The sequence below is a fragment of the Delphinapterus leucas genome, chromosome 12 (genome assembly GCF_059928025.1).
Source record: "Delphinapterus leucas isolate spDelLeu-1000000601 "Yukka" chromosome 12, BTC_Dleu_Yukka2, whole genome shotgun sequence".
NCBI classification, from domain to species: Eukaryota; Metazoa; Chordata; class Mammalia; order Artiodactyla; family Monodontidae; genus Delphinapterus; species Delphinapterus leucas.
The window spans coordinates 80,751,324-80,777,354 of NC_143140.1; the positions used below are offsets into that span (position 1 = coordinate 80,751,324).

General features: G+C 40.5%; 4 protein-coding genes across 12 annotated transcripts in view; 2 read left to right on the forward strand and 2 right to left on the reverse strand.

Annotated features, from left to right (window-relative positions):
* The window catches only part of LATS1 (large tumor suppressor kinase 1), a 50,643-nt gene extending 48,789 nt beyond the window's left edge, over nucleotides 1-1,854 (reverse strand). The window contains exon 1 of one of the 2 annotated variants that reach the window (XM_089922130.1): nucleotides 1,645-1,854. The gene's annotated coding sequence lies outside the window, so the exon portion shown is untranslated. The remainder of the gene's footprint in view (nucleotides 1-1,644) is intronic. The other variant, XM_022558991.2, reaches the window with a different exon arrangement.
* LOC111168380 (uncharacterized) lies at nucleotides 1,118-8,755 on the forward strand. 3 transcript variants are annotated; one of them, XM_089922133.1, is made up of 3 exons: nucleotides 1,118-2,071; nucleotides 2,151-2,302; nucleotides 7,008-8,755. In XM_089922133.1, exon 1 carries the CDS (start codon nucleotides 1,555-1,557, stop codon nucleotides 1,984-1,986), a length of 432 nt encoding a protein of 143 aa, XP_089778259.1. In that variant the 5' UTR covers nucleotides 1,118-1,554; the 3' UTR covers nucleotides 1,987-2,071; nucleotides 2,151-2,302; nucleotides 7,008-8,755. The 3 variants fall into 3 exon arrangements, with proteins under 3 accessions (XP_089778259.1, XP_089778258.1, XP_089778260.1); XM_089922132.1 differs by having other exon boundaries at nucleotides 1,118-2,302; XM_089922134.1 differs by having other exon boundaries at nucleotides 1,118-2,302; nucleotides 7,276-8,755.
* On the reverse strand, nucleotides 3,357-19,321 carry NUP43 (nucleoporin 43). 3 transcript variants are annotated; one of them, XR_002642699.2, is made up of 9 exons: nucleotides 19,157-19,321; nucleotides 18,722-18,844; nucleotides 17,993-18,070; nucleotides 16,447-16,627; nucleotides 15,018-15,153; nucleotides 13,829-13,980; nucleotides 11,691-11,813; nucleotides 11,292-11,570; nucleotides 8,645-8,755 (listed from the first exon to the last, which is right to left on the reverse strand). XR_002642699.2 is itself a non-coding variant. In XM_022559016.3 (8 exons), the coding sequence occupies exons 1-8, from the start codon at nucleotides 19,274-19,276 to the stop codon at nucleotides 6,803-6,805; spliced, it is 948 nt and encodes a 315-aa protein (XP_022414724.1). In that variant the 5' UTR covers nucleotides 19,277-19,321; the 3' UTR covers nucleotides 3,357-6,802. The 3 variants fall into 3 exon arrangements, 2 of the variants coding, with proteins under 2 accessions (XP_022414724.1, XP_022414713.1); XM_022559016.3 differs by lacking the exons at nucleotides 8,645-8,755; nucleotides 11,292-11,570 and adding an exon at nucleotides 3,357-6,837; XM_022559005.2 differs by lacking the exon at nucleotides 11,292-11,570 and having other exon boundaries at nucleotides 7,462-8,755.
* A 2,313-nt stretch (nucleotides 19,322-21,634) lies between these two features.
* PCMT1 (protein-L-isoaspartate (D-aspartate) O-methyltransferase) overlaps nucleotides 21,635-26,031 on the forward strand; it is a 44,968-nt gene continuing 40,571 nt past the window's right edge. For all 4 annotated transcript variants that reach the window (XM_022559078.2, XM_089922131.1, XM_022559089.2 and 1 more), the window contains exon 1: nucleotides 21,635-21,878. In XM_022559078.2, the coding sequence (XP_022414786.2) occupies nucleotides 21,650-21,878 (229 nt within the window). In that variant the 5' untranslated portion in view covers nucleotides 21,635-21,649. The remainder of the gene's footprint in view (nucleotides 21,879-26,031) is intronic.

Sequence of the window (26,031 nt, forward strand, 5' to 3'; positions counted from 1 at the left end):
CATGAGAATAGCAACAGTAATATGTACTGTCTTAGCACCATAGTCTTAGTTGTTCATACAGCAATATTCAAGAATCTCTGCATACTGATGACATCTCCAATTCAGTTTCTAAGAATTAACTTATCAAAAGTGAAAACAATCACCATATTTTATCTTCATGCTGAAAAATGACTGCCATTTCTACTTGATAAAAATGTTGATCAATGACTAAATAACTTTTGCGGTCTACAAAAATCCCCCACTAATGTAAATATAACATCTAGAACAAAAACTAAATAACCAGAGCTGAAACTGTTCCTAGACTACATTTACGTAGAGTAACAAGGAGAAGCATTAAAAACAAAAACAAAAACTCAACCTACAGAAGGATATCCACACATGATATCAAAAATATGTAGCAGAAGTATTTTATTATTTGCTTTTGAAGAGTGGCAAGTCATATTCAATAAATATTCAGGCGTAGAAAAAAATGCGCCTTCCCTGGCGTGTACCATGATCTAGTTTCTTGCAGGAGCAGCCGATCAGAGGAACACAATGCTACTTCTTTTACTGTTAAATCAGTCAAATTCCTCCACTGCCTTAGGGAATCAACTAGCTCATTTTACCTGTCTGTCAACTTATTACAGAAATAACCTGAGTTAAATCACAAACGTAGACACCTTAGCAGAGAACATTCATTCCAATTATAATGTCCTACCGTTTCTTCCACATGGAGGAAATTTGATAAAAAATTCTTAATCCTCAATATATAATCCATAAAGGCCGGACAAGCTTCACATGATTCAAATTCATTTCCCTAACCGGAGTGAAACAATATTATTTGTGCGAGATTATACTTATTTCTCACTAGATTTATGAATAACTTCTACATGACGATATATTTTGAGTAATATTAACACATGGGTCAACAGACATTAAATTTTCTTCCCTTAGAAAAGAACTTTCAATTGGAGAATGGGGTTAAATCAAGTCACCTGAGAGTCATTCTTTGTGATACAAATTCTTTTTGAAGTTATAATAAACAATGTTCCCTTAATTTCCTTTCCTTCTTTTTCTGTATTTACATACACACGCCTACTCCACAGAGATCCCTCCATCTCTCCTACCCCTTCCAGCTATGAACAGTACCCTATTTACAGTGGACTGTAGGTAGAAATTCCGAGAATTTCTTCAAGGTATATCCAGCATCGGGTCCCTCTGGGATGAAAGAACTGCGTCTCTGTTACTGCGAATTTCCTTCAGAACTACCTTTCGCTTTTCCCACCTTTCGCTTTTCCCTCGTTCCTGAACACCGCTGACCCGTGCGTGTTGGGGATAAGGGTGGAGGTGCGAGGGAGTCCGCGCACGGCCTCCGGCGACACCGGCTCTTCCTAGCCCAACCTGAACCTCCAAGGCCGCAAAGCCCGGGGCTCTTCCTCCAGCCCCGGACGCGGCCAACCCTCGCTTCCCCAGGGCAGGGCTCCGCTCAGGTCCGTGCAACCAGCCAAGTCGGGCCCGCACCGGGCCGACCCGGCCCGCCAGTCCGTAGCAGCCCCTGGACCCCCGCCAGCGGGGATGGGCGTGGGCCCCGGCGGCCACCGCCCCGCCAACTCCGGCTCGGGAGAAGAGAGTGCGCCCCACCCGCTACGACAGCCTCGGACCTACCTGCAGGGGAGAGAGGGGCTCCTGGACAGCGGCCACGGGCCCGAGGGCGGGCGCCGAGGCGGCCGGAGGCCGTCCCGGGGACTCCAAGTATCCCCGGTGGGGCAGGGCGGGCAGAGACGCCGGGGGACTGTCGCGGGCCAGCGCGGCCCGTCGCGGGGGTCGCGGGGACCTGGCTCTCCCCTTAGCACCAGGCCGCCGCCGCCGCCGCCGCCGCCATTTTGCCTTCCACTCGGTGTCGCCGCCGCACTCCGCTGCAGGTTTCCCGGATGTGGGCATTTCCCGGCGTCGCTTGCGCGGGGGCCGAGGACTGGGGGCTTCGGCCCGCCCGGCGACGGGGAGTGAGCACGCCGCCTGCGGCCTCCCGCTTTCCGTAGTCGCCCGTTTCTCTGTGTGTCTGCGAGCGTCGCCCCTGCCTTGCGCTGCTCAGGTGACTCGCCCCGGCTGGTGGCGTCAGGTTCCCTCCATCCTAAGCCCACTCATTTATTTCATTGTCTATCTCTTTTCAGTTGAACTCTTTCTATGGACGAATATAGGATAAAAGATGCGCATCTGGAGGAGTTTAATTCTCAGAACCTCGCTGTGGACATCGGGATTCGGGATTTCTAGACGCTTTGAAATAAATTGATATTTGCTTAGCACTCTTTCCCCGAGTAAATCCGTAAGTATTTTCTGAATCAGCCAGATTAATATATTCTCGAACCAGGACAGATTAGGGAGTTTAGAGATTTTTAATGTCAGCCGACTCGGTAGAAGAGGAAGTCGTTATTGCCGTAATTGGGATAATGGTAACTGCGAGAAGAGGTTTTATTTCTTGTTAGATTGAATTAGAAGTTTGGGATGGGATCAATGGTTGTATGATGTTTAAAGGTACCGCCCACCCATTGTAAAGAGCGCCTTTGCCAATTCTGCCTCTAGAAAATATATACACTTAGTATTTTCAAATATCTCATCCTTTTTTACTAGAGACAATTTTTTTAAGACTTTTTTCTGATGTTGAATTAGTTGCTGGCTACTGTATCCAGAAGTTCAAATGTGAAAACCTGTTAAAAGATTACATTCCACGAGCACTTGGTTGAAAATCTGTATTCCACAATCACAGATTCTGTAGAAGACATGGCCCAAAGTGGCTGACTTAATAGCTCTAGGTCTTACTTTCTTCAGCTGGAGAACTAAGTAACCTGCAGGGTATCTTTCAGCCTCAAAATTAATATGAATTATATGAATCTAATATGTTCACAGGCCTGCTTGTCCTTTGTAGATGGATTATGTATCTGGAAGAGCAGACTGCCGCCTAAACCTTGCCACCTCTGTCACCAACCCTCAGAACTTCTTTATTTAAGCTCTTCATCTCTCTAAACCTAAAGATGGGCATCTCCAAAAACTACTGTCTTTAGGAGAATTCCTAGATAATTCAAGGACCTCAGTGAATGGCTCTATATATTAAGAGGTTTACTCCTGTGAAGTAGGGGGAGAAAAGAGCAGGGAAAGGAGAGAAGGAATGTTCAGGATAGAAGAACCAACCAACAGGATGAAACGTGGCTGAGACTGGGAGTGGGTGGAGGTGAAAGACCAGGAAAATGCCTACTAAGGGTGCTGATGTCTGAGAATGGCAATACCTGCCATTGTGTTTGGAGGTCTTCGTGTTGCTGTGATGGAAAACCGTTGGTCCAGCTTCAGCCTGTTCAACTCTTCAGTGCTTCATGGAAGAGGGATATTTTGATTTTGTTGTAGTTGTGTGGTTTTTGTTTTGTAAGTATAGTTGAGTTACAATACTGTGTTAGCTTCAGGTATACAGCAAAGTGAATCAGTTCTAAATATATGTATTTTTCATATTATTTTCCATTATAGGTTATTACAAGAGACTGAATGTAGTTCCATGTGCTGTACCGCAAATCCTTGTTGCTTATCTATTTTATGTATAGTAGGTTGTCTCATTTTGTTTTTAATCAACAGATGTAAGGGGCAAGTCTCATGCTTGGATGACTGTAGGAACAGAGGCAGCACACATGGAAAAAGTTGGGAGAGCACTGTGGTCCTGAGAACACAGGCTCTCCCAGGAATTCACACTGTCTTAGGGGAAGGCTCTCAACTATGAGCAGCCCACACTTAGGAGTGAATTGTGTTCCACCTCCTTGGGAGTGAAGAATCTACACAAATTATTTGGAATTCTGAGCAGATTTGTCTCTCATCCATTTTTTTCAAACACTTATTCTTATCAATGTGGACTCATGGATATTTATTTAATAGTTTGGGTATTTCTTGTTTTTGATCAAATTGTTCCAGCTTTGGCTATTGGAGCTCTTCCAGTTAGCTTCTGTGTCCCTATAACATACTCCTATCGTTGTTTTTTTTTTTTTTTTTTCTTAACTGTCTTCCTTTCTGGGACTACAAAATGCTCCAAACTATCTGGTTTATTTCCTGCCCCTCCAAGGAGCCTTGGTTCCTTTTACTGGAGAATGGTATTAGAAACCAAATCTGGGTTCTTGGTGTGCTCATTGCTACTGGGGAATCCTTGCTTGTAGGATCTCTCTGGCTAATAAGTTGATTCCATACTATGCAGGAGTAAGGTCTGTGTTTTGATTTGTTGCAGCTAGTATTTTACAGTCTAGTATTAATTACAATTTAGCTTCTTATAACCATGGTCTGTACAAAAATTGTTTTGACAGTTGATGCATGTCTGATGGCTATGTTAGGCTGGTCTGTCAACTACTGTTCCCCCAAAGTCCAGTTAGTCATGATAGTTTGGAATTGACCATTAGTTTATTTTTAATTAATTAAAGTTTATTACCTCATCAGCTAGATTCTAGTCATTCTACTTCTCTCACCCCCACCCCCTTTGTGGTTTTCTCCCTCTACTAATATAGTGAAATGCTGTAATTGTTTTGATGCTAAGATGACTGTAGTCTAGGCTGTTATTTAATTATTCTTTGTTGCCACTTAACATTAATTGTGGTTCAGAATGATACCAATGAAATAGTTTAAATAGTTGCATATCATAGTTTGGCTCTCCCCAGGTTACATTATCTGTAAAACAAGAGCACTGCTACTGCTTCAGACCATCTAATTAGTCTGAGCTAGATATCATATTGATACCATAAGTTTAAATGAAGGCTTGATATAAACTATACACTCATGAACTTAGTATGCTTCTTAGACAAGATTCTAAAATGGATTATTAAAAGGATGTTTCCACAGTACTGTGAAATAGAAGTGTTATTCACAAAGGACAAGGAATTTTTCAATTATGCCAAGATTTTGATAGGATGATAGCTGTAGCACAGGTGTTTTCTCACATAGCCTTATGAACAAGATAAATGTGGCAGAATGTCAATAAGTTAGGTTGGTTTATAAATATTTCAACAACTGTAGCCAAATATCAATGATTCATATGTCACTGATAATTGGGAGGTGGGCCTAAGTCCATTTAACCTATCTCCTTACCAATGGGATGAGGGTGTAGAGAGCACGCTGGGCAATTCTGAAAACGATCAGCTTCTGCAGAAAAGATTCAAAGGTGATTGTTAGCTCTTTCCTAAAGTGAAAGAAAATTTGTCTTCTTAAACAGGAAGGATGGACCTATATAGTAAGAATCACAGTCATCGGCATTACCTCAAGAATAGGGAGGTATGGTTTAGGGAGTATCAGGTGTGAAAATTAAGGGTTTAAGTTAAACTAGTCAGCAGTCAACTGAACAAATATCAGAATAGGTAAAATAAGCTGAGACAGCATTACAAAGGAATATTGTACCCAGAACCAGGATGGCAGATTTCTGTCATACTCTCAGCAAGGCAGACACCACTGGAAAAGTATTCATTTTGGAAGTCACACTTTAATGATGGCCTTTATTTTTAAAAGGGAAAACAAAATTGTGAGTTTAGTTCAATTCAGGCTAATTCAGGGCTTACTATGTATCAGATACTGTGTTAAACGTTGTTCATACAACACTAAGACATGGGCCCTGTTCTTGAACTTGTGGTCCAGTAGAGGGAGACAGGCTGCTTAGCAAATGGCTGTAAGCACAATATAAGCTCTGCACAATGGGCTTTTGATGCCGAGTACAATTTAGCCCAGATTGTCAGAGGCCAGGGAGAACTTTCTTGAGAAAATGACACCTAAGAGGAGTCCGGAAAGGTATGCAGGATTTAGCCAAGAAGGGCAAGAAAGGTGGGGAAGGGAACCTTGCCCACAAGAAACCATTGAAGGGATTTTAAGTTTACCCCAAAGAAGCTACAATACGTAGTTCTGAACATTTGAATATATGATGAAAAGAATTAAATTTGTTTTTTGTGGCTCCTGAGAAAAGAAGACAAATGGAAGCAAGTTTCAGTTCAGTATGTGAAAATTCATTTATTTAGTTGAACCTTATAGTAAAGCACCCCAACAGAATGCAAATTCGATAAAATGGTGTTTGGTTCCATCTCATAGGTTCACATGATCATTTCATTAACCCACAATAATGATTCTTTTTTTATAGGATTGTTTTGGATCCTATCCAAACAAGGAGGCTACATTGGGAAACGGGAAACTTTATCATGGTATATTTTCAAGTAGAGGTTGGATGATAATTTGTTGGGGGTGCTGTGGAAGTGTTGATTAAATTTAGTATGGAGATGCCCTCCAAGATATCTTTCACCTCTGAGATCCTACAGCCCTCAAAAGAAATTTTATTTGATAGTTTCATGAATAAAAGCAGTGAGAATTAACAAATTCATAAATTAGGGTTTTATTTATCAATAAGGATAGAGAAGTTTCTTATGTTTCTTATTAAGTCTGGCAGAACTCTTCAATTGATAGAAAATGTAACACTATTCAAATGTACTTCCTTCTACTTATGGTTACAAATACCCTTAAATCAAATCAAAGCTTCAAACTTCAAACTTGTTTCCATTCCAAGCTAGTATGCTAAGCCTGTATGTCTGGTTCCCCCCCCTACCAATTACTTACTGTAGTGATCAAGGGAAATTGTATACATTGCTGCTGGAAACTGAGAAGGGTGCTAACAACGTACATGTAACCTTCAAACTTTTCAGCAGCAGATAATACGGATCGAAGCAGAGGCACAACAAGTTTGCCATTCACTGTACACGGAAAATGTGCCACCTGGGAGCTAGGGTCTTCCAGTGATGAGATCAACTCTGGGCCATTCAAAGCAAAGATGTTAGCCTGCCGAGTAGAATGGGAGGATGCCTGTACCTGATGAAGAGAGGGACACTGTAGCTTAGGCTGCAGCAAGACATTCATACAAAGGGAAATACAAAGTCAGAGGAAAATTCTTAGCTATATTTTTATTATTGAATTCATGTGTTGACTGCTAGAGAATGTGCATCTACAAATATAACATGTATATTTCATTTCTTTTACAGAAAAACTATATACATTGATGGATAGAAGACAGTGTGAAAAGAATTGTCTCTCTTTGAGATTAAGTACTTACAATTTTCTTTTGACTGTCTTTTCTACAATGAATGACTTTTGTAATAACAGAAAGTTTTAAAAATTAGCCCCAGCAATAAAACTATAAACAGATTAAGAATTCCTATCAGCTACATTTTCTTTCCTTCTCTGATTCTTTGGAATTCAAAGTTACTAATTCTCTTCAGTCGATTTTTTTTTTTTTTTTTTTTTTTTTAGGCTGTGCTGTGTAGCATGTGGGATCTTAGTTCCCCGACCAGGGATCGAACCTGTGCCCCCTGCATTAATCACTGGACCGCGAGGCAAGTCCATTAAGTCAAATATTTTTGAGCCAAATATATATAAAACAGCAGATGCATATATGTATTCCATTTTAAAATGTTAACAAAAAACCCTGAGGTAAGGTGGCATAAAAAAACTGCAAATATTTATTGGGACAGAAAGACAAAACTTCATAGTAATTATTGTTGGAATTGTAAAGTAAATAAACATACACTTCAATTGTGTAATAGGAGTGATTTGTCATTAAGGTCTTAACAGTTCAATAATGCATTTAATCTAACAAACTTTAGAAAGACAATATCATAAAATTGTCTTAAAACACTGCATGTTAGGTCATCATTAACATTAAAGATAAAGATGGCAAAACTCTGTACTCCTACCACATCATCATACTAGTCTCTGCATGTTACCTATCAAATTCTTTTGTAAGTCAGCTCATTTATCAATGTCAAATCCTATTTTATTGCACAATGTCCAATTCAGCAATTTTCAACTATGTTGTAAAACTAAATAAAAGCAAAAATCCTTAGGAAAAATGTACTTGTCTTTTTTTTCTTTTCAAGAGAAATAAAGTTGGGTCTAAGGAGCTGACGGAGTTCTGTTCAAACCCATTCTAGTAAAGGAAACTGTCAAAACATTTTTACCTTTAAAAAAATTTGAACACTACAAAAATTTTGCCATTTTTGTTCTCAATTCTTTCTGAAAAAAGTTTACAAAAATTATTAAGTAAATAAAATGTGGAAGAACTGAAGAAAATACTTGTAGTAAAAAAGAATAAATACTAGCTAAGGCCACCAGGGAGGGGTATACCCCACACACCGTTGATAAAAAGGATAGGAACCCATTGGTGGTTTGACATTTTTGAGGCCTGCAACATCAACAATGAAGAGTTGGTTCCATGAGCTGTCCAGAATTGTGCTGAAGGCAGTGCATTTATCAGCACAAGGATCCCTCTGATGTTCTTCCACACGGTCCAATTCTTTTGCCATCAGTCATTAATCAGACTCTAGATACTAACTATTAGAAGAATATTCAACTAACAAAAGCTGAAACTGGGCATCAAAATTAACAATAGTTTATGGATGCTTCCCCTGCAAATTTCACATTTTCCAATAATAAAAATTTGCACAGAGAAGCTGGAATTTGAAAGGCTATAACTATGTTTTACATGAAATCTTTTAGTATCTTCATGAAAAAAGTTGTCTAGTAACATAAATTGCTTCTGCATCGGTTCCACAAACAAGACAAGGACCTAAAACATCCAAACTGTTCACAGACAAAGTCCTGTTGGGAAGCAAGCTTGTGATTTCAATACGGTCTTTGGCAGGGTCAGTGATGAGCCAGGAGCTTATAAGAGATTGATGAACATTAGCTTGGTTACTAATGCTATGAGACAAAAAAGTACTATTTCTTCCTCCTGGGAAAAGAAAAGGTGAAAACTTCTTTCAAGACTAATTTTATACTAGTAAACATCTGAAATTCTAATACTTAAAAAAGGCGATGATATATATTGTTTGTAATTCTCAAGAATAACTGGCTGATAATTCCATTATAACACATCACCATTTTTGACTAAAGGCTTACTCAGTGATATTAAATACTCAAATTTCCATGGGATAATATGGCTATCAAACTTGAAATCTTCAGCAAAGCACAAGATTCATTTAGACCCTGTCTTCCTGTTTATTCTTTAATGGAAAGTCTCAGAAATGTACCAAAATGCCTAGAAGACAAGTAGAATAAATGTAGATAATATATGGAAATCTAAGTTCTTAGATAATCAAAAAATGAAAATTTCTGGATGTATTTCTACATGAATATTTCTAAAAATATATTTATTTCTATATGTCTAAAAATATAATCAACTTGCTTTAGATCTCCTTTTATTCTTCGCCTTTATTTCAGGTAAATGTTCTTAAACGTACAATTTAAGAACACTACCAGATTATAAACTTTTATGTCTGACAGTGCTCTTCATTTAATGCAGGATTAAGTGGGGCAGAAGCAGTATATTTCAGTTTTAGCCTTCATTTGAAATTTTCTTTCCTTTCAACTTTCTGCCAGATCAAATAAAGACAGATTTCATTTACTCAATAAATGGCTGAGTACCTACTATATGCCAGGCGGTGTGCTAAGTGCTGGGAATACAAGGCAAAGTCCCTCATATCTTGAAGCTTAAAGATTAGTGAGTTTAAATCTTGCTGATTCTTAAAGCCCAGCTCAACTTCCTTCTCTAAGAAGCCTTTGAAGATGACTCTAGTTCATGCTTCTCTTTTCCTTCCTGGAACCCTCAGCACTTATACGCACCACTAATAACTTACTACCTTATAACATTTCTTATATGATTTAACTTTGCATGCCCCCTTCTCCATAACTAAATTAAGTATTTCTTAAGGGCAGGTTGTATAGATTATATTTATTTTACCTTTTCACAGTGTCTAATATTGTTCCTTGCGATACTAGGCACAGAATATAGTAAATGGCTCTTTCCAGTCTAACCAAGGTTCTTCAAACAGTAAAATCTCAAATGCAAGATAGTGGGGGTAGGGGAAGAAGAAATAAAAAACCAAGTGCTTAGCTAATCCTTATTATTTATTAGAAACTAATAATATTCTTAGTTTCTCCATACATGAAGTTATTAGCATAGACGTGCTGCGTGCTCTACACATGCGACACTTCTCCAGAATTTTTCTGGAGATGTTTTAGATTTTTCCGTCTTCGTTTTTGTTTACCTTTTACTGCTCCTATATTTTATATTACTCTTGAATACTGTGAAAATTAACATTAGAACCACTGTGCTAAGTCTCCTCCCTGGTCTCCGTGCTTCTGCTTTTTCCATCCCTCTCCCCAGTCTATTTTCTACACAGTCGCCTAAGTGATTCTTTGGAAACGTAAGACAGATCACCCCACTCCCCTGCTCAAAATTCTCCAGTGGCTTTCTGTCACATTCAGAAGAGAACCTGAAGCCCTCATCCCTGTCTGCAGAGTCCTCCGCAGCTCCTGCCACCTCCGCACACTCCCGGCCTGCTGAACTGCAGCCACACTGGCCTCCTTGCTGTTCTGTCTCAGGCCCTTGGAATTGGCTGTTTCCTCCACCTGGCACGCATTCCTGTGACTCGTACCTCCACTTCCTCAGGTCTCTGCTCAAATGTTCTCCCTGCCAAGTGGCCCCTCCTCCACTAATTCTTCATCCTCCTGTTCTCTTCACTCTTATTCATAGGCATCAGGGTATTTGGTCCAGATCTTTTCCTTCTTGCTGTCTCCTTTCCTACTTTGCTGTGCTCTACTATGTCTTGCAGGGACAAACTCCTTTTTCCCGGCTCCCTTGCCATCTGCCTTCCAGGCAGACCCTGCCCATGAGAGGCACTACTGTGTGTGACTGGAAGGCAGACGGGGTCGGGTGGGGGAAGGAAAAGGCTCCAGGTTCCTGGCAACGACAACACAGGCTGTAATTCCAGCCCCGGCTGAGGTGGCACCTTTTCTGCTGATCCAGAACCAACTTGGACAGCACTTCCAACTGTACAGCAGAGGTATTAACAACTGTTGATTTCTGGCATTCCTCTTTTTTTGCTATTTGCTCTTCCAGCATCCCTCCCAGTCCCTTTTGTTCTTCTAGCCCTTCTAACACACGTGAAACCGATTCCTTCTAAATCCAGGGTAGTTTCTGTTTTTCTGCAGGGACTTTTACTGAGACATTATCTATCTTACTTACTGTCTACTGGAATATTTGCTCTATGAGCCTCGAGGCTTTTCTGCTCACTGTCATGGGCTCTAACACCTAGAAGAGTGCCTAGCACGTGGTAGGCACTTGATAAACATTTGCTGAATGAATGAACAAATAAACTTTGGAACCACAGACAAACTTAAAAACAAGAAGGTTAGAAAATGCAAAAAAACAGAAAAAAAATACCTCTTGATTTTAAGTGTATAGTTTCTGGCTGACCTTTACTTACCTCTGTCTTTATTCAGGAGACAGGGCCTTTTAGTCTGAGGAGAAACCAGTACCTTAATACATAAAAGATCAACTTTGGTCTTGCCATACACCCTTGACAATGTAGTATAAGAGAGCTGTCAGTGCCTATCCTATGGCATGAGGGCCCCACAACAATGTACTCACAAACAAGACCCCTGGCTGTCCGAAGTTAGCCAGCTAACAGCATTTCTAGTCATCAGCAGTACAGTGGTCAGTAGCTGACAGTCAGATTTCAAGCCCTGTGATACTAGAATTTACCCTGAAGCCAGAGAATGGAAACATTTTGTCATTCCTTAATGTTAAAAATATGAGAATTTCTAATTTGGTATTTAAAAATATAATAAAATTACACACAAGAATCTTCATTAAAATTTTTTACCTTGGTGAAAGAGTGATGATTTCTCAGGTACATCTGTGGAGGCATCCCAATGCCAGAGAGATCCATCTTCAGAACAAGTAAATAGATGATCTGGGTTGGATGGGTGAAAGTGAACTTCCCACACTAAAAGATAACAACCAAGAAGCTTATTCTTGTGTAGATTAGTTGAACAAACATCAAAACCCTGTCTCTAGGCATCACCTTCCATTAACCTCCATCACACACCTTCAAACTCCAAGCCTGTGATAAAAATCAAAGGCTTCAGGATCAAAGAAAAGACATAACTCTCCAAATGGCTAAAACATGTAGATAAGATAAAGAAGTCAAGTAAATCTACTTGTGTATTGGGCCAGCAAATGAATGAAAATAAATGCTAGTCATTTGACCTATTACAATTTTTTTATGGAAAAGTATGACAATGGAATAATTCTGAAAAGATTTTTTGAAAATTGTTAAGTTCTCTTATTTTCAATTCCTGTGTCATTAACACATGAAGGTTATATTATTGGAAAGAGAGAGAAGACCATAAAAGTAGAATACAAATGAATTTCTAAGAGACATAGTCCAATTTTGGCTCATGCCAAGACTCTGGATTCTTCTGGCCTGTATCACAGAAATAGCAACTAGCTCCCAGCAAACCAAAACCTGGAAATGCTCCAAAAATCTGGATCCGGTTTCAAATGAAAGACTTAAGAAGCCAGCTTGGGACTGGGGACTCCTCAAGCTCTAAACTTTAAGGGAACTTTGTGTGCCAATAGGTATCTGGGAGCCAAGGACTGCCCAGGACGTCTTAGGAAGACAGCTGCAGCATGAAGGTAAAACAGTAGTCTGTGAACAAGGGTTTCGTGATTCTGGGTTAGGTAACCTTAGAGAGGCAGCATAGAAAGTGCTCAGAGTGTAGCATAAAAAGTGCAAGGCACATGTCTGCAAGCTGGCATTTTCATTCTGACAGTTACCACAATTAAACACACCGGAAAACAAAAAGGTCACCTTCCTCCGGAAAGGAATGTGTGCTGGTGAGTCCCTGTGTAAAGTACATTCGTACTGTTTCATTAAAACAAAGTAAAACAAAACAGCCTATACAGCCATTAGCAGACTGCCCAAATCTAGATTCTTATGTATTTATATACTTTCAAATTAGAAAACAAACGTCTATAAAACATCTTATTTCTAGCCAAGAGTCAAGATGAATTCAAAATACACTACAAGCCACTACACTTGTGTGTTTTGTTGAACAATACAGGCTGGCGTTTAAAAATGGGCTGGTGAGAAGATATCTGAAAGTTTGTAATTCTAACTACCACTAGGTTAGCAACAACAGGCTCTAAGGGCACACCTATTCCTTTTTATTCTTTTTACCTGGACATAGCCATACCTGGAAGAGGGAAAAAGTTTCTATTTGCTTCTTAAATATAATCTTAAAAATTATTTATCTTTCCAAAGTATTAATAATGTGAAACAAACTTAGAAGTTGCAATACTGGTATAAGGTTTGCTCTTCTATAGTTTTATTGAAGCATTAATACCAACTTCTCTTAAGTCAGAATTTAAAACTATAATCCACCCTGACGTGGTGATAAAATGAAAAATTTCTGTTCAGCCAAAAAATCTCCACCAAAATCAAATGACAAACATTAAAAACAAGGCAAGAGCCTATATCTTTTGTTCTTGTTAAAAGAAAAAAAGAAAAAGGTACAATAATAAATTGAAGAACACACAGATTAGCAAATATAAAAAATAGCAGCCTGCATTTGCATGGGAAAAGTGCATTCTCACATACTGGTGTGGCAATATAAACTCGTATTATTTTTATGTAGAACAATTTGACAACATGAATCACAGCTTTAAAATTATGCAAACTTTTGGACTCATCAATTCTATTTCTAAAAAACTATCCTAAGAAAAGAAGCACATAAAGATGAATATGTAAGGATAATCACTACGGTTTTGTGTATAATAATCAAACATGTTAAAGAACGTAAATTTCAAATAAAAAGGGATTAGTTAATTATTATAAATTTATACAATTCAGTCAAAAACTCTGCTGTAGAATGATCCATAGGTATCATTATGGAAAGCTGCTTATAATACATTGTATAGCTCACACACCAAAAACTTATGTATCACCACAATACTTACTTTCAGCTTCATGAGCCTTCAGTAGAGACACGGGCATTGTACCTTGTCTAACATCCCAAATACTTAACATTCCATCCTGACCACCGGTAGCTACAACATGCTGCTGGTTGGGATGTCTATCAACACAGTGGAGTGGCACTCGGTCACCAGTCCTTTAATGGGAGATACAATGACTTCACACAGTTGTAAAGTATAATTTATCTTTGAATAACCTATGAAACCTGTTTCTTTCCAGTAACGAAACGATAATTTTGTGGCTGGAGCTACTGGCTAAACTTAAATCATGTCAAAAAACTGACTACGTTAAATATATCTCTAAATATTAAAATTTCTGAGGGGGAGTTAAAGGCCAGAGTTATTCATTCTCTCTTCAATTTGGACACATAAGGAACAAGATAATTTGATGGTAAGATATGCAAAACATTTCCATTTCTTGGCTTTTTAAAAACATTATATATCAACTAAACAGCATATTCCTTACTTCTACTCTACCTTATTTAATGCTTAGTTTATATAACTTTTTTTCCAGCTTGACACATGCTATTTTCTAATTAGAGAAAAGAAGATTGCACACATAGAAAGGGGATTTCTGCTCAAAAAAATACCTTGGATTATATTTTTCTCCCAGTCACATCTAGAGTGTATTATTAGTAGAACAGAATATTCTATTAATATATTAATAGAATATTCCCACTATTAATAGAATCATTTGATGAGCAAAAAGAAGTTCCCCATTAAATAACATAAACTTCAAAGAGATTAATATAAACTTCTGAATCAATACAACAAATATTTACCAAACGCAGCATGGTACTATCAAGCCCATCCAACCATACAGCTGACCCTTGAACAACAGGGATCCACTTACATATGAATACTTTTCCACAGTAAATATACAGTGCTACATGATCTGAGGCTGGTTGAATCTGCAGATGTGGAACCTCTGATACAGAGGATTCCACGTATATTGAGGGCTGACTATAAGTTATACAGGGATTTTCGAGTGTATAGAGGGTCAGTGACTCTAACCCCCTACATTGTTCAAGGGTCAACTGTATTTGCTTTATCAAATTTAGTCAGAGATTATTCTCTTAGCATGCGATTAAAATACAATATGGTTTAAAGTCAGTTGCTATAAACAGTCAAACAAATTTGCTTTACACTACTGAAATTACAAATCAAAACTTACAGTGATAATATCTGAGAGGGCTCATTTCCTTGTTGTCTAAAATCCCATATTTTTAACTGTCCAATTGAATTTACTGTAAGAATCTCAGGAGTTCGAAGGAAGGTTACAGCATGGAGTGTACTGCTATCTGCATTGTCTGCAAATGAAGAAAACAGCATTGTGTGTTAACAGGCCCCCCTTTTCCATGAAAATTTTAAATTGCATTCCCTCCACTGATTGAAATATTACAAATGAAATTTTAAATAAGTCACAGTTTAATTTCTATAGAAAAATGCAATAATATACACGTTAAAATGGACTCTCCTTTAATAGAAAAATTGTATCACTCACAGGACATCTGAACTGTTTTCCAAAAGGAGGGCTAAGTTTTCACTTATTTCTCTATTTCCACTTTAGGTTGTTACCCTCCATTTCTGAGACAGCTGTTCAGGTTCCTTTATATCCAACTTTACTTCCCTCTACTGCTTAACACAGAACCTCCATTCTATTGAGCCAAACGCCATTGCTTCCTACAGAGCTCATTCTGACCTATATTATTCCGCTGACTTATCTCAAATCTATACATCTTTATCCTCATCAGCTCTCTTCTCCTCCATGAAGTCCTTCCTGATTGCTTTAACTGTCCTTTTCCTTTTCATAGTGTGTTTAAACTTATACCACTTAATTTACTATACACTTAAATTGTTTTGTGACCCTCCTCCAAACTGCCACTAGGCAGTGGTCCCTAAAAGCTAAACAAATAGTGTTCCTCAGAACTAAAAATGTTAACAACACAAAAAACTGATTCATGGGCTCAATCCAGACGTTCTGATTTAGGAAGTCTACGGTGATGGCCTGTTAAAAATCTCCTCAGGCAAGTCTGTGCAAAGTATGGTTGAGAACTACTACACTGGAATAATCCTTCTAAAGCATGACATGGGGTACATCACCCCTTTGCTCAAAAACTTTCAATGGCTCCGTAGTTGCCCACCTAACAAAACGTAACCTCTACAGCTGTGCATTAGATTCTTCACAACCTGACCACAATTTACCTTTCTTGTTTCATTTCTTACTTCTCCTATACAAATATCTAAAGTCAGGTCAAACTACACTTTCTGTCATTCTCTGAATGGTCTTACCCTGCCTCCATGCTGTTCCCTTTATCTGGTGTGCCACCTTTTAGTATTATTTATGGTTTGGAACCTAGATTAAATGGATTGCCACCTGCCCCTCAATTCTTTATCTGTTAATCCCCTCTGGCTCTCCTCTCCACAAATTTCTTTTTCTTCTAGTCACTCCTTCATACAGGCCTTATCAACATACTGTCTTGATAAAGGGATCCTGCTTTGTATATTTTTAAATCCCTCACACACCTAGCATTGCATTTACTTAGCACATGGTAGCTGCTCAATTACTATGCAATAGACCAAAGAAATAGGATTTTTCTTACCTATAGTTCTTATAGCTTCCTTGTGATCAGCTCTGAAGAGATTTATTCGACCATCTTCTCCAACTGTGACAATTTCTGGGTTGCTGCACACAACACCTGTGCATGGTGCACTGCTGCAGGAAGGACTGCCTGGACCCGTGTGGTAATGAGCTCTTGTCCACTGCTGGCTGACTGACAGAGTCTACATGTCACAAATGAGGCTATGATTAATCAAAGCAAAGCTCCAAAAAACTAGAGCTTTCCCCAACTAAAACTGTGTCTCACACCTTTCTAGAAACATAGTAACTCTCTTCCCTTTGTATTTCCAAGCATTAAGGTCTAGAAACTACTTCCATTAAAGCTCTGTATATACTGGATTAGATTCAAAAGAAACGCTTTTTAATAACATCCCAAACTTATCTCAAACTAAAGAAATGGTTTTTAGGTATCAGGTAATTATGTGTTCAAAGGCAGCTCTAAATTCTTAAGGGGGCTGGCCTACATTTAAGAGAAAATCTCTGTAGTGCTTTCCAAATGACTCCATTAAGAAAAATAGTTAAGACTTCCCTGGTGGCACAGTGGTTAAGAATCCACCTGCCAATGCAGAGGACACGGGTTCGAGCCCTGGTCTGGGAAGATCCCACATGCCGCGGAGCTACTAAGCCCGTGCGCCACAACTACTGACTCTGCGCTCTAGAGCCCGAGAGCCACAACTACTGAACCCGTGTGCTGCAGCTACTGAAGCCTGTGCACCTGGAGCCCGTGCTCTGCAACAAGAGAAGCCACCGCAATGAGAAGCCTGCACACCACAACGAAAGAGTAACCCCCGCTCGCCGCAACTAGAGAAAGCACGCGCGCAGCAACAAAACACCCAACGCAGCCAAAAAAAGAAATAAATAAAAAATAAAAGCATTGCTGAAATAAACAGTAAAAAAAAAAAAGAAAAATATTTAACTAGACCTGGCTCTTGTATTTACTAGGCATGCCTATTAGTAAGATGACCTTGATTAATCCCCAAATCTAAGTAAGCATTCTCTTCTAGCAACTTAAAACTTTTACTTCAAGTGGGCCTATTTTAAAGGACTGCCCTTACCACTATGCTCTGAAGATCAGCAGTCAGGCTTTGGCACACACAAGAAAGGCATTGTAAAAAATGTCAAGCCTTCATATAGTATATCCTCTCTTTCAATTGAAACCTAGGTTCTATCTGAAGCAAGGTAGCTGTTCCTGTTCTCTCTCATGATGCTTGAGCTAGAAAGTGTTCTTTCTTTCTTCAAAAGACCAGACTAGGATCTTAAAAGAGAATTACAGGAAAAATACTTGCCAGAATACCATATTGTTAAATCTAACCTAAGAGAACATAAGAGATACCCAATTTGAATGAAGGATCACACAAACATGGTTCTAGAATTAATCTACTAAAAGATGGGTAATACAATGATTTTTCCCCTCCACGTTTTAAGACTATAAAACTTTATTATTTGTGTCATTATTAAGTACAGTTTTCTTTAAACCTTCCTAAAAAAAATTAAAACGCAAATTGAGATTTCAAACAAAAGTTCTTTACCTGGTTATTCGGATGGTGAAGGAAAACTGTTACACATCCTGTTGATGAAGCAGCTACAATTCTTTCCTGGTCAAAAAACTAAGAAAATTCTTGCTTGTTATAGATTCATAAATATTAGCAGGGAGGAAGCCATTTGTTTGACTCAATTAGTAGTATAACAATTTTAAAATGCAAAGAGGCTATAAATGCTAAGCAAATAAAATGTGAGAGTCAAAATTCCATTCCCACCACTTACTACCAGCTTTGAGACCCTGGCCAAGTTAAGTTCTCTAAGCCTTGGTAAACTTGCAAAACAGAGAACTAATCCCTGCTAGGCTGTTATGAGAACTCAAAAAGCAAAAACATGTAAAGTGCCTTGCACAGTATTTGTCACATAGTACATGCTCCAAAGATCTTAGTCTCAGTGTTCTCATTAAGACAGAGATAACAGTATTTGATTCAACAAGCATGCGACGAGAATGAAATTAACTTATGTAAACGGTGCTTGGCAGATAGTAGATGGTCAATTGGGCAAACAAACAAGCTAGGATTAATTCCACATCCCCTTCCCCAGTCCTGATTCTGCCATTAAGCAGCTATATGATGTTGGCAAATCATAACCTATAGGGAACTCAGTTTCTTGTAAACCTGGGGTGAGACTAGACAAACTTTAAGGTCCTTTACATCTCTAAGTGTAAAGATCACTCTCAGTTTTTTAAAAGTTAGCTTTTGGATATTACACAGACTTACTTGTAAATCCATTACATCACCATGATGTCTGATATCACACAATAACTGATGGTCTCCTTCAAATCCTCCATCAGAGTCCAAGTTCCCAAAATCTCCAATAGACCACAGTGAAACATAATTTTCCTGTAAAGCAGAAAATTTTATCTTGAGATGAAATATATGTCAAACTCTCCGAAATTAAAATTTGCACTGCCTTCAATCAACCTTGCTTTAAAAGCATCCCAAGCAAATGGAATGATAATCATTAAAAAAGAGGAGATACGGGGCCATCAATGGCTCTGAGGTACAAGGCAACCGAGCCTGAGACGTGCATTTGGGGGACAGAAAAGGGAGAGAGGAGCCAGAAGACGAGAGAGTTCGCGCGCCGGCGGCCGGGGGCTCGGTTCCAGGAGGGAAGGAGGAGGAAGGGGCCTCCCGGGCCGGGAGCGGGGGTACCTCATTGTCCCAAGAGCCCGTGGCGAAAGTCTCCACGGTCTGCAGGCTCCCCGGAGGTACCGGTCGCCAGCGGGTCTTGCTGATTTTCTGTGACACAAACTTAGCATAAATTTCCTCCATGCCGAAAGCAACCAGGCCAGGGACAGCCAGAAGCACAGAGCGCGCCACTCAGTCCCGCCCCTTCCCGCTGAGCCCTGATTGGAACGGACCGTACGAGGGACGGTGGCTGCAGAGAGCCAATTCTCCTCTCTAGGCAGTGCGGGAACGAACCACCAACCCTCAAGTGGGAGGTAGCTGGGACGCCCTGCCCGACCCAGGAGGCTCTGAACCCAGGCAAGGGTGTTTCCCGTTCTTGTGCTGTAGGACCTGCTCCTAATCTGCAAACGATATAGAAACACCGAGACAATACATTTGTGCAATAACTTTGCAATGTAAGACAAATTTAAGAGCAAAACCAAAACAAAATCAATGCAAGAGAAACGACCTGGTAGCCACACCTAAACATTGTCTTGCATTTCACCGCGCATAGAAAATATTCAAAATTCTTAAATTCTCCTGGAAGTACGTCCGTCAACGTACCAATTTGTTATTCAAAACCTCTCCCTCCCCGTCCCCCAAACAAATCCTTTTCTTCAACGTTGTTAATACACACTGTCAGAAACTGGGGTTGCAATTCTGAGGACCCCAGTTCTAATTTGGACTCCCATTGCCTCTGTGACCATCCTCAATTCATTTATGTATATAATTAAGAATGATTTTTAATTGTAACGTCGACAGCTCAGGAATCAGAGCCTTAGGTTCCTTCGTGCTTTTGATTAGACCTATGATACACCCTCCCCCGCTTTTAAAAAAATTCCTCTCAGAATCCTGCCCATCCTTCAAGCACCCGTTCTTTCCTCTATCTTTTCCTATTACTCCAGCCCATGATGATCTAAATAAACATGTCCCTTAATATCTAGACCACTAATAGCACTTATATTTTGCCCCCTGTTGCTAATTTTCTTTTGATGCAAATCTCCCCAATTTGAATGTAAATCTTATTACATACAAGAGGTATGACTTATTCATCTTAAAAAAAAAAACTCCTTTATACTATATTCATAACTGTGTTGGTTGTTTCTTTAAAAGGGGCCATGATTTTGTTTCTAACTGATATTGGCAGTCCTATTTCTTAGCCACAGCTTATGGAAGCACCTCATGGAAATGCAGTCCATCTAGGTCAGCTTTAGAGAGTTTTCAGGTTCTTATTGAAAACTGACTGGTGTCGTTTTGTTTTGTTTTTAACTGGAAGACTATTAGGGAACAGCAGAGAGATGAAATAGAAAATTATTAGTCCCAAACTGACAATTTTATTCCCAATATTGAAGTAAAGAATACTGTTTCATTTATTATCGCAGAACACAGGGAAATAGTTAATATATAAGTATATTTAGGATTGGAAGTAGACTAGATACCACATTTGCTAAGGTCTGGTTAGAATACGAAAATTGTTGCTGACGCAGTAGCATCGATGTCTTGACATAGCTTTGTTTCCTTCCTTAAAAGTGTATTGGACTAAATGTGACTGGATTCTTCCAGTCTCAGTTCTGATCAGGAGTCAGCAAGTTGGATGCTACAGGCAATGTTCCTTGTCAGCTTCTCACTCAATGTCTTGCACAGCTGATAGCAACAAACCTGGTGTCCAGTCTAACGGTGGAATTTGTGAGGCTTAAATAGCTGAAAACGCACACTTGTGTTGGGCGAATAACACATTCGCCATAGGATACTGTAGTATTTTTAACCAAGTGCGCTGTCCTAAGGAGCAAAGGATTCCCCACGCTCCACCCCCCCACCTCAGGTCTCGGTATTCTTCCACTCTCTGAATTTGTGCTTTAGAGTTGAGAACAAATCAGGGTCCCAAAGTCTCTGCTAACGAAACACTAACGTAATTGTCACAAGCCAGAGGCTGGAGTACTCGGGTTAGAGAAGACCTTTGCCCTCCAGTTCTATTAAGATTATCGAGGCTCCACCATAGGGACCTCTGTCTCCAACCGACCTAAATATTAGTCATTCATTGGGTTGGGTGAGGCAGGACGAAGGAAGCCCACCGTCTAACAATCTGGACAGATATAGGAGCAGACCCGCCGCTCTCAACAGCTGATCTGAGACTGCGAAGCCACCGGCAGCAGCGGAACGAGGTCCGCCCTGCCATCCCGCCACCGCGCTCAGTGACCAGAGCCGCAGTGAGGCTCACCACCGACCGCGCCAGGGCCCACCCCGCCTGACCACAGGACAAACTCAGCAAGGAGGCGTTGCGCAGCCCGAGGCCTCAGAAAGGCCACTCAGAGGTGGCGGTGTTGGTGGCGCTGACTCAGCGGGACCAACCCGCCACTCCCGGGCGGCCGCAGCTGCCCCTCACGCGGGCGACAGCGCATGAGGCCACCCCCGCCTCCTGCCCCACCCGGCCGCACCCGAGTCCGCGCGGCGTCACTAAGCGCATGCGTGCCGCGGGGGATGCCGGGAGCGCGCAGTGGCGGCAGCGGCGGCGACGACAGTAGCAGCGGCGGCTACAGCGGGGACGCAAGCGGGGCGGTGACCGTGTGGGAGGTGGTCTCACTCTTGGGGAAGCTGCTGGGCACTGTCGCCGCGCTGAAGGTGGTTCTGTACCTGCTCCGGGTGTGCTTAGCGATGGCCTGGAAATCCGGCGGCGCCAGCCACTCGGAGCTAATCCACAACCTCCGCAGTAAGTGCCACCCCCGCCCGGTGTGGGGCAACTGGGGAAGGCCAGGCCTGAATCGGATCCCCTGGGCCGTCCGGAACGTTCCGTATACCCCTGTGCCTGCTGGAGGGCTTCGGCGCACGGTTGCACCAGCGGTCCCGAACGGCAAGCGCTGGCGATTGCCTCCCCCGGGACCTGTCACTCATCGGCGACGTGCACAGGAACCAGAGAGAAAGAGCCAGGGGCCGCTGCTAGTGGGGCAGGGGCAGGCGTCCCCCGCGGGCCTGGGGAAGGGGGCGCGGCACAGGTGGTGGGGCTGTCACTCGAGTCCGCCACCTCCCTGTCCGGGTCCGGCGGGCGAGGGGCGTGCCTTGGGGAGTGGGCTGTTGGCCAGGGCTCGTAGAGACTGGGCTGGAACTAAGGGGACCCCGCCCTCGACCCCCGCGTGTTCTCACTTCCTCCTCTGTCATATCAGTCGACCTAGCTGCAAGCTTTCTCCCCGGTTCTGCCTCCCCCGCCCTGCGTTTTTTCCTCTGGCGGGAGATGCCACCGTCTGATACTGGCGAGGGGAGGGAGAGGGAGATGAAAGTAATGTCATTGCGGATGCTGGGAGAAATTTCTGGGGCGGCTGTCCAGTGGAAAGCTTCGTGGGGGGCGGAGGAAGAGATAACTAGGAGATGCTCTTCCTGAGGGACAGCGTATTTCAGGAGCCTTTAGAGGTCCTGGGATCCAGCAAACGATTGTGTATGTGGAATGTTCAAACTTTTTTCAGGGCTACCATATGCTTTAAAAGCCTTGTATGGAAGTTTCTTTACACCATTATCTTTAGTAATTGTATTCCTTCCTCTGATGATGATTTTAGGGTGGGACCAGTGCTGTGTCACTTTCTTATTTTAATCGAAATGTAGTGTCGCCGTCTGGTCGGGATACCAGGAAGGACCGCAGTCCATCATACTCTCACTCTGGTCAGAATTTACAGCACTCTTCTTTGCACTGACTTTGCAAATAATCACAATCCTGCCACGTGGTATTTTTAATTGTTATGGATTATTTAGCTTTTCATGTGTTTGTCATGTTTCTTAATTCGATTTGTAACCTCCTTGATGGCTGGGGCTTTTTTTTTTTTTTTTAGTATCTTTGAATCCTCTCAAACAATTTAATTTAATAATCATTCCTTTTTTCATAAATGCCAATTAAATATATATTATATGCTTGGATCTATACTAGGAATACCAAGATTAGTGAGAGAAATAAATAATATTGGCTGGCACATGGTTAGTATTAATACTTAATATTAGTCATTTGACTTTTTTTTAACCAGCATTTAAAACTTGTTTCCTTAGCGTTTAGTAATGAATGTTTAGATTTTAAAAATGCTGTCAAACATTGCCAGTATTCACTTTATGGAAGGATATTTGATTGGAAGTGTAAATGTATGTGCTGAGACAATATTAAGTGTGATTTAGGTTCCCATGGATCGAACAGAAGCTCAATATGTTGTAAATATTTTAATAAAATTTCTTCAAATGATCTAGTGCCTGCTAGTACAGCATACACACCTGAAACATTCTGTACTTGAATTGTGATTAAGTAATTTTCCACCGGTAGGTTATCGCAGTAGACACTTGGCTGTGGCAGAAATTGTAATCAATCAGGCTCTTAAAGTCTCTCCTTTCTGGGCCAAATTTGTAGTCAGCCAAAACTAGATCTTTTCCCAGTGGTTTTATAGTTACTTTAATGTATTGCATTACTATTCTTAGCTGAAATTTCCAAGGATGTTTTCCTATCAGAAAATTTAATGAGAAATATTTAACATACATGGATGTTGATATTGTGGATATTTCGTTTTATACTAGAGCTATGATTGGTAAGAGGAAATAAGAGTGCTCAAATTGTTTAGCCTCTTTTGTAACACTTGTGCAACTTTAGTTTCAACTTCTTGCTGAATTGATTCTAGCCAACAGATTCCTTTTTTTTTGGTACGCGGGCCCCTCACTGTGGTGGCCTCTCCCATTGCTGAGCACAGGCTCCGGACGCGCAGGCTCAGCGACCATGGCTCACAGGCCCAGCCACTCCGCGGGCATGTGGGATCTTCCCAGACCGGGGCACGAACTGTGTCCCCTGCATCGGCAGGCGGACTCTCAACCACTGCGCCACCAGGGAAGCCCCAGATTTCATTTTTATTTATTAGTTTGTTACAACAGTAATATTTGCTCAAGGGAGAATTTCAGTTGGCACAAATTTAAAATTTCTCACTCTTTACAGGTTATTCCACCCTTGTGTATTCTTCCTAAGACTTCTAACTAAATCTTTAGAAAAAGATTAAAATGTGATTATGCTGATATTGAAGTGAAAAAGGGTCTGCAAATTGGAAGAGGAAGCAAATTACAGTTTTAATTTTTTTTTAACGAAACAGAGTTCACGATTGGTTTCATTTTAATATTATTATAATTATTTTATTGAAAATACCTACTGAGGCTTTTCTTTTATAAGGCGTAATAGAAATGATTGTTTATGATTTCATACTTGATATATCATTTACAGAATACTTTAGACTCTAATGGTACATCTCATAATGTCTCATAGCTTATGTTGTGATGATAAATGCTCTTAAGTGACTGAGAACAGTGGTCTAAAACTTGAGCATGCTTCAAAATCTCCAGGATCATCTGGAGAGCTTGTTAAAACAAATTAAGACAGATTGCTGGGGCTGTTGATAATTTGTATTTCTAACAAGTTCCTAAGTAATATGCTCCTGCTGGTCTGGGGACCACACTTGAGAATCACTGACATAGAGAACTGAAAATTACAAGATTAAACCCTGCCAGTGTTGTAGTTGAATCAGTTTTATGCTTTAAAATAAAATTTTAGGAAAAAAGTCTGTAGCAGTCCTGCCCAACAGAGCTGCTTGTAATGTCTGTATCTGTGCTGTTCAGTACCATAGCCGCCAGCTACATGAGGCATTGAGCATTTGAAATGTGGTTAGCACAACTGAGGAACTGGATTTTTGTGTTATTTAAATTAACTTTAACTACTAGCCACATGTTGGACATTACAGGTCTTTAGAAATGAAAAGTATTATTTTATAATTATAGGCTGATAAGGTACTCATGAAACAAATTAACTTAATTCAAAACAACTGTGAGCCTACTTATTCCAGAGAATGGGAAAATTCAAGTAATGTTTATATTAGAGTTTATTTTCTACTTTCGTTGGGATAATTTCATGCCATGGTAAAAGGAAAAGAAGGGGGCAGGACCGGATGAGCTTGAGAGAGGTGGTCTCCTAGAGCAGGGATGTCCAAGCCAGAGTGTTTGTGGAAGGTTAACTCTTAACAGACTTCAAATGCTGTACTGGCCACTTAAAACAAAGCTAACAATTGTTCTTTTACCTATTTTATTTTTGTAAAAAAAATTCAGTCCACTACCCTAATCCATCAGTTATTTCTACTTATATTTCCTTTGCATCCTTGATTGTGCCATTTTGCATGTATAATGTATATAGAATTTGTCAAATCAGTCAACTGATATTTGACTATCTTCTATATGCAAGACACTGGGGATACAGCAATGAGAAACAAACATCTATTCTCTCTTGTAGCTTACTTCTTGTGGGAGCAGACAAATAAAATATATGTTCACATGATAAGTGGCAAAGTAAGGAAGGAGGATAGGGCGTATGGCGTAGTAGGTTTGCAGTTGTAGGCAAGAAGGCCTCACTAAGGTGTCATTTGAGTAAAGATTTGGTGACAGGGAAGAAATTCAAGCCATGCAGGTAGAGCTGGGGAACAGGTATTCTAGACAGAGAAAATAGAACGTGCTAGATTTGGATTTGCGGTGTAGGAGAAAGACTGCAGTCGAGGATATGACACTAAGGTTTTAGACCTGGGCAATGGGAATGATTTGCCATTTTCTGAGTTGGAAACAAGTGAGTGAGCAGCAGGGATTTTGGGGGTGGGGTGGGGGGATGCAAGGAAGTGTGGGAGAGCAGGGGTTTATTTGGGGAGATGTTTGGTTTGAGTTCCTTATGAGACATTAAAGTGGAGACCTTCTTCAGTAGGCACTTAAATTTGTAAGCATTATGATAATTTATAGTTTTTGTATCCTTATTTATCTCTGCAAATAAATTGAAATTATTCTTATTCTATTTAGAGTGTCAGTTCTTATCAACTAGTAGC